Below are 9,004 nucleotides of genomic sequence, written 5' to 3' on the forward strand. Positions count from 1 at the left end.
TATGTAATCTACAAGCAAACCTCATTAACTAATCACTATAAATCACCAATTATAAATTAACTATAAATCACCAATTATAAATTAAGTACATCTTACCTTGTTTTTGACTATGGTTCACGAGAGCAATTAACACCTCAAAGGCTTTTACAATTTTTCAATATTCCATAATTTTAAAGTTACGATCTAAGGGTGCGTCTGTGTAGCATATATGTGTATGCTTAATTCTAAAATTGAAACTAATATATAATAAAGAAATAAGAGTAAATTTAGGCGATGGTCCCTGGTTGACTTTTGTGTTAACAACACAACAAATAATATGGACTACAAGCATCCACGTAAATCTATAAACATCCACATATATCTATAAAGAGATTAGTCACCATTTGATAATAAACACGGGTATTTTATCTGTTATGTGGAACACAAGGCACCTCATTAGGCAGTCCTAACGAAGTCCAAATCACGAAAACAGATATTTTCTGTGACCATCGTCACAAGCACATTAATTTAGTCACATAATAAATTATCAACTCATAATTTATTATTTCACTCCTTATAATTATTTCCTACAAATTACTCATAATTTAAATATCGTATTTAAATTATAATAAAAATAACACAATATACCTATTTCATCTAGGCCCATAACTAGGATGTCACAAATCTACCCCCTTAAGAAGATTCCGTCCTCGGAATCTGATCAAGGTTAAACAGATGAGGGTATTTAGAGGTCATCAACTCATTGGTCTCCCATGTCAGATTGGTGCCTAAACTATGCTTCCATTCCACACGCACCATGGGAATCTGCTTTTTACGTAACTTAGTCACTTTTCTGTCGACGATCCTCACTGGTTCTTCTACCAATTTCTTACTTGAATCTACTTTCAGATCTTGGAGCGGAAGAATTTGATTTTCATCGTCCACTTTACACTTACGAATATAGCAGATGTTGAACGTGTCATGAATACCAGCTAACTCTGGAGGAAGATCTAACACTACGGTTTGATCGTTTAGTACTTGACGAATTCTAAAAGGACCAATGTATCTCGGAGCTAGTTTTCCTCGTTTACCGAATCGAATTACACCCTTCCACGGTGACACTTTTAAATACACACGTTCACCCACAGTAAACATCATTGGTCGTCGACGAGGATCTGCATACATCTTTTGTCGATCTCTAGCAGTTTTCAGCTTTTCACGTGTGATAGCCACTTTTTCTGCAGTCTGCTGCACAATTTATGGACCCGCAAACTGTTTCTCACCTGCCTCCAACCAACACGATGGAGTTCGACACTTTCTACCATACAACATTTCATACGGCGGCATGCCAATACTTGAATGATAGGAATTGTTGTAAGCAAATTCGATCAATGGCAGATGATAATCCCACGATCCACCATACTCTAAAACACAAGCCCTTAACATATCCTCTAAAGTTTGAATAGTTCGTTCACTTTGACCGTCAGTCTGAGGATGATAAGCTGTACTTAGGTTGACACGAGTACCTAAATTTTCTTGTAGACTGCTCCAGAAACTAGACACAAATCGGGAATCTCTATCTGACACAATAGACAACAGTATCCCATGTCGCGATACTATTTCATTCAGATACAACTGAGCCAATTTCGTCAACGAAGCTGTTTCACTAGTAGCTAGAAAATGCGCACTTTTGGTTAAACGATCCACTATTACCCAAATCATGTCATTTCCTTTCTGGGTTCTGGGTAGTTTTGTCACAAAATCCATGGTGATATGTTCCCATTTCCACTCTGGAATCTCTAATTGACGCAAAGACCCATACGGTTTCTGGTGTTCTGCTTTCACTTGGACGCAAATATGACTCTTTTCCACGTATTGCGCGATGTCTGCCTTCATAGTTGGCCACCAATATAACACTTTCAGATCATGGTACATTTTTGTAATACCGGGATGCACAGATAATCTCGATTTATGTGCTTCATTTAAGATTAAATCCCTCAATCCTTCAAGTAACGGCACCCAAACTCGTTCACGATAAGTTTTTAATCCTCGAGAATCATTCATCAATTCTACTCTTCTTTTCACAATTAACTCAGATTTCAAATGTTCATCTTATAATGCTTCAAGTTGAGCTATCTTTAATCGATCCACTAAATCTGACACAATCTCAATTCGCATAAGTTTTACATTGTCAGCGGATTTCTTACGACTTAACGCATCTGCCACGACATTTTCCTTGCCAGGATGATATCTGATTTCACAATCATAATCCTTATTTAGTTCTTGTCATCGTCTCTGACGCATATTCATCTCTTTCTGCGAAAAGATATACTGTAAACTTTTATGATCGGTGCAGATAACACAATGCGTACCATAAAGATAATGCCTCCACAACTTTAACGCAAACACTACTGCAGCCATTTCTAGGTCATGTGCTGGATAATTCTTTTCACTTGGTTTTTACTGTCGAGACGCATACGCAATTACACGATCTCTTTGCATTAATACACAGCCCAAACTGGATAATGACGCGTCGCAATACACAACGAAGTCATCGGATCCCTCGGGTAAGGCTAACACTGGCGCTTGACACAACAAACTTTTCAAAGTCTGAAACGCAGTTTCTTGTTCATTACCCCACTGAAAAGACACATCCTTCCTAGTTAATTTTGTCAAAGAACTTGCAATCTTTGAAAAATCTTTAATAAACCGTCGGTAGTAACCGGCCAATCCTAGAAAACTCTTGATTTTTGTCGGATTCTTTGGTGAATTCCAATTCATCACAGCTTCAATTTTAGACGGATCCACTTTTATACCTTCTGCACAGATAATATGTCCCAAAAATTGAACTTCACGTAACCATAACTCACACTTAGAAAACTTTGCATATAGTTGTTCACGTTTCAAGAGTTCCAACACTTGTCTTAAATGCTCAGCATGCTCGGATTTGGTTTTGGAGTACACTAAGATGTCATCAATGAACATGATAACAAACTTATCCAAAAACGGTTTACACACTCTATTCGTGAGATCCATGAAAATTGCTGGAGCGTTAGTTAACCCAAACGGCATCACTAAGAACTCATAATGACCATAACGAGTACGAAATGCAGTCTTAGGAATGTCAGATTCAGCAACACGAACCTGGTGATATCCCGAATGTAAATCTATTTTTGAAAAGAACGAAGCTCCTTGAAGCTGATCAAATAAGTCATCTATTCTAGGAAGCGGATACTTATTCTTCACTGTTCTTTTATTTAGTTCACGATAATCTATACACATTCGGAGCGTACCATCTTTCTTTTTCACAAATAACACTGGTGCACCCCACGGCGAAGAACTCGGACGAATAAACCCGCGATCCAACAATTCTTGAATTTGAGTTATCATTTCACGAATTTCTGAAGGAGCTAATCTATATGGAGCTTTAGCAACCGGCGTAGCCCCTGGCACTAACTCGATCTTATATTCAACTTCCCTGATCGGCGGTAAGCCTGGCAATTCATCTGGGAACACTTCTGGATACTCAGACACCACCGGAATATCAGACACTACTTTCTTTTCCTTCTTTACATCGATCACATAGGCTAAGAAAGAATCACACCCCTTGGCCAAAGATTTCCGAGCTTTCATCATTGACAATAATGGACAACGGAACCCACCGCGATCACCACGAGCCACTACCCGTTTTCCACCATCCACCGGAAAAGAAATAACTTTCCTATCGTACTTAATATTGGCCTTATGGTCACTAAGCCAATTCATGCCTAAAACTACATCAAAGCTTGGTATAGGCATCACTAAACAAGTCACAAGGAAAAGACTACCCTCTATGTCAATAGTAATTCCAGACACTAACTTTGTGACTGGAACTGTCCTACCGTCACCCACTTCGACACTTAAGGGTTCATTTATTACACTAACAGGCACATTTAACTTAGCACAAAATGTAGTTGACACAAACGAGCAATTTGCTCCACAGTCAAATAGTACACGAACCGGCAAATAATTTACTAAGAACATACCGGTGATTGCATCGTCAGTAGCAGTGACAGTGTCTACTGACATCTGAAAGGCTCTAGCTTCAGGTTGTGGAGGATTCTTGCGCTTCTGCCCCATAAAGGAAGCAGATGATCCCCAGCTGACACAGCACGTACCCCTGACCCGGACCCCACCCCGGAATAACTCTTTCTTGCAGCTGGACACTCTGTAGATCTGTGACCCTCTTTATGACAGTTCCAACACACATTATTCTTAAATGAACAATCCTGAGGCTCATGTCCCACTATCCCACAACGCAAACACCGTTTTGTTAATGTTGAACACTGCCCACCTGTTAGCACCTATCACTAAGCACAATCACCTAGGCACATATCTCTACATTCACTTATTCCCCACTCGGATGTTTGACACGACACATTCATACGTTTGGGAGTAAGTTACGTACACAGTGCACATACTGCCAAACCTATGCTCTGATACCAAGTTGTAACACCGTACTTTTTACATAGGTTTTTTTTTAAAGACACTCACAGCGGAAGATTTCATAATTTACACATCGTATATTTTTTACATAATTATATGATTACACGATTAACTGGTGTTACGTTATTAATACAAACCGTTTCAAATATATATTGTTTATTACAAAACATCAGAGTGACACTGTGTCAAACATCTTCCCTTATCCTGCAAAACCCACCAAAAGCTGCTAATCTATACCGGCAGGGCAAAACACTGTGGGGGAATTAGCATAACGCTAAGTGAATGACAATATCTAGATGGACATCACTACAAGCATCAAGCACAGCTTAAAGGCACTGGTCACTTATCACTTAAAGCCATAAACAAGAGGACCGGCAACCCGTAGCTGATCAAGCTGGAATATACCAAGAGCCCCATTACTGAATCACTGGTATAGTCTTCCAGACGTGACGCACTCGACATTCACACTATACCACTAATCAGTAACACTTGGACCCAATACTACTACCCGACACCAAGGTAAATAGCATTGACCTCTTACATCGCACAAAACACCTCGACGCACGTCGTACAAAACACCTCGACAATCACTGGGTGCGCACATAATCACATATAGTCACTGCACTGGTCACATACTCATTACACAGTCTAATTAAGCATGACACGGATCACTATACTTGTCACTGTATAATCACATCCATAAAGATAATCCCACTCACCTGAAAGCACAAGCACTCAGTTGCCTTATATCACTGAGCCTTCACCTTTTCGTTTATCACCTGAGAACAATACTCACAAGTCAATAAATTGTATCTCAATTACTAACAATATAATATGATATATATATATATATATATATATATATATATATATATACACATATACAAACACACACATACATATATATGTGCACATGTATATATCATCAGGCTATAACAACTAGTAGTTTCATCATACAAGTATCAAATAGCAAGATCCAAGCTTTACTCCTATATCATAACCCTTAAAAACTTATACAACTTATAACAATTTATACTATAGCACAAGGGGTCAAATCTATTTCATCTAGTTCCAGTTTCGATTTCATAAGCTAAATATGTACTGACACTTTTAGCAAACAAGCCACATGCGACTAGATTCAAACAATTATTTAGTTTCATATGTAATCTACAAGCAAACCTCATTAACTAATCACTATAAATCACCAATTATAAATTAACTATAAATCACCAATTATAAATTAAGTACATCTTACCTTGTTTTTGACTATGGTTCACGAGAGCAATTAACACCTCAAAGGCTTATACAATTTTTCAATATTCCATAATTTTAAAGTTACGATCTAAGGGTGCGTCTGTGTAGCATATATGTGTATGCTTAATTCTAAAATTGAAACTAATATATAATAAAGAAATAAGAGTAAATTTAGGCGATGGTCCCTGGTTGACTTTTGTGTTAACAACACAACAAATAATATGGACTACAAGCATCCACATATATCTATAAACATCCACATATATCTATAAAGAGATTAGTCACCATTTGATAATAAACACGGGTATTTTATCTGTTATGTGGAACACAAGGCACCTCATTAGGCAGTCCTAACGAAGTCCAAATCATGAAAACAGATATTTTCTGTGACCATCGTCACAAGCACATTAATTTAGTCACATAATAAATTATCAACTCATAATTTATTATTTCACTCCTTATAATTATTTCATACAAATTACTCATAATTTAAATATCGTATTTAAATTATAATAAAAATAACACAATATACCTATTTCATCTAGGCCCATAACTAGGATGTCACATAAAACCTTCTTAATCGTCACCTTACTAGATAAAACGTTGTTAATTACGGAGTATTATTTTTATAGAAGTTACATCACAAGATTACATAATTTTTTTTTTTAATTTTCCTTTAAAAAAATGTTTGAGGTTAAGCTACTAGTACTTATTTACCATGTCTCAACTGCATCAAGACTACTTTTGACGCGGCATCAGTCATCCCACTTGCCAACCTTTTTGACGCCCTTAACGCCCCTAACGCAGCGTCAAAAATTGACGCCCCAGGCGTCAATCGAGAATTCAACGGAAGAGTCAATTCAGCCAATCAGATTTCGCTACATGTATTTTTTTATATTATTAATTAATATATTTTTACTACCCAACTACCAATAATATTTTACCACATCACCACGATAATATTTAACACTCCCCTTTAATAAACTTCATCTCTTGACCTTGCCACATCACCAAAAATGTACATCACCTGCCTTTTACGTCTCCGCCACGGTTAGAAACAGTCTAAAGGTCACCCTCTCTTCTATCTTTTTAGAGGCCAAGTAATTTTGTAAAATAAAAATCACAAACTAGCAGACACAATCAATTTGAGATAAACTTTAGCTCTCACGGAAACAACTTGACACCACAACAAAACAGACTCAAACCTAACAACTTAAAACAAGAAAACAAGAACACACTATACTAACTAAACAGACAGAAATAAATAACAAAGTACTCACCAAGTCGAGGAGCGTCACACACTGCTCAAATATCGAGATCTTCTTCAACATCTCCCAATAAACTGTCATCAGAATCTCATGCTCGACCTTCATGGCATGTGAACGTACTTGTCTTGAGAATATCTCCTAAATTCAAATCTGCAATTTTGAAAGATAATAAACTAGTTATTATAAATTATGAAGATTAAATAAACTAAATACTAATATAAAACAAGTAATCTATACCTAAAACGCCTAAATGACCTAGATTAGTGTGTAGGTAAGCCCCGATACGAGTACCCGATGGCTGACACTATATTTGTCACTCTCGTTGCACTTGAAAGGGTCGTTATCTCTTTTTAAGTAAAATCACAGATACGAGAACCTCTAAGATATCGGCCCAAACCATTTAAATTCTAGATTAAATATAAGTAACAGACAAAATTGAGCCAATGGTCCTGAATGTTTACCCAAAGTTTCATAGATGGACCAAAAGTATTTTTTTGACGTGGACAATCCTAATGTTTGAAAATGTTGTATTGTTTGTCCCTGGATGTAACAAACGTTATTTCCCCATCGTTGTGGCATCACGTGAAATGCACACAAGAACTTTTTAGTGAATAACAATGGTGAAATAACTATGTACTCTTACGTGAAATACACTAATATAGGAAAATTCTCAGTTACATATGTAAAATAACTAAAAAGTCATATCCCAACTCAATGGATGCATACTAAAGATGAGGAATAACGTCTGTTACTGTTACATTTGCAAACAAGATGACTCAATATTTTAAGATATTAGACTGGAACTAACGTAGCGTCAGAGATGGACGCGTCAGACGAGCTGGCGCTATCTGACGCCCCTGAGGCCATTATCGCGGCGTCAAAATCTGACGCTATGGGGCGTCAGTTGATGTTTTGACTGAAAAAAGGGGCTTCAAGGGACGTGTGGCAGCATGTGATTGGTTGGGGTAATATATTCGTTACCCAACGTATATATACCCGTTTTTCTATTTATTTTAAAAAAAAACATTTTTACTCCATTTTACTCTTATTTAAACACCAACAATTCTATCATTTTTCACACATCTCATTCTTACTCTTTTTCTTTCCATATTTTTTTATATAAAAGTTTACTAGTTTATAAATGGGTTTTGTAGTGACCCGAACTTTTCCATGTTTATATATATTAATTGAGATTGATATTTACATGATTAAATGTTTCCAACATGTTAAGCAATCAAACTTGTTAAGACTTAATTAATTGAAATATGTTTCATATAGACAATTGACCACCCAAGTTGACCGGTGATTCACGAACGTTAAAACTTGTAAAAACTATATGATGACATATATATGGATATATATATATATATATATATATATATATATATATATATATATATATATATATATATATATATATATATATAGTTAACATGATACTATGATAAGTAAACATATCATTAAGTATATTAACAATGAACTACATATGTAAAAACAAGACTACTAACTTAATGATTTTTAAACGAGACATATATGTAACGATTATCGTTGTAAAGACATTTAATGTATATATATCATATTAAGAGATATTCATACATGATAATATCATGATAATATAATAATTTAAAATCTCATTTGATATTATAAACATTGGGTTAACAACATTTAACAAGATCGTTAACCTAAAGGTTTCAAAACAACACTTACATGTAACGACTAACGATGACTTAACGACTTAGTTAAAATGTATATACATGTAGTGTTTTAATATGTATTTATACACTTTTGAAAGACTTCAATACACTTATCAAAATACTTCTACTTAACAAAAATGCTTGCAATTACATCCTCGTTCAGTTTCATCAACAATTCTACTCGTATGCACCCGTATTCGTACTCGTACAATACACAGCTTTTAGATGTATGTACTATTGGTATATACACTCCAATGATCAGCTCTTAGCAGCCCATGTGAGTCACCTAACACATGTGGGAACTATCATTTGGCAACTAGCATG

The 9,004-nt window shown here is 35.9% G+C and overlaps 1 protein-coding gene across 1 annotated transcript; it reads right to left on the reverse strand.

Moving 5' to 3' along the window:
• Positions 1–2,091: 2,091 nt before the first annotated feature.
• On the reverse strand, positions 2,092–4,881 carry LOC139893897 (uncharacterized). Its single transcript, XM_071877100.1, has 4 exons — positions 4,870–4,881; positions 4,137–4,322; positions 3,335–4,089; positions 2,092–2,230 (listed from the first exon to the last, which is right to left on the reverse strand). The coding sequence occupies exons 1-4, from the start codon at positions 4,879–4,881 to the stop codon at positions 2,092–2,094; spliced, it is 1,092 nt and encodes a 363-aa protein (XP_071733201.1).
• Positions 4,882–9,004: the final 4,123 nt, after the last annotated feature.

The sequence above is a fragment of the Rutidosis leptorrhynchoides genome, chromosome 1, assembly GCF_046630445.1.
Source record: "Rutidosis leptorrhynchoides isolate AG116_Rl617_1_P2 chromosome 1, CSIRO_AGI_Rlap_v1, whole genome shotgun sequence".
NCBI lineage: Eukaryota > Viridiplantae > Streptophyta > Magnoliopsida > Asterales > Asteraceae > Rutidosis > Rutidosis leptorrhynchoides.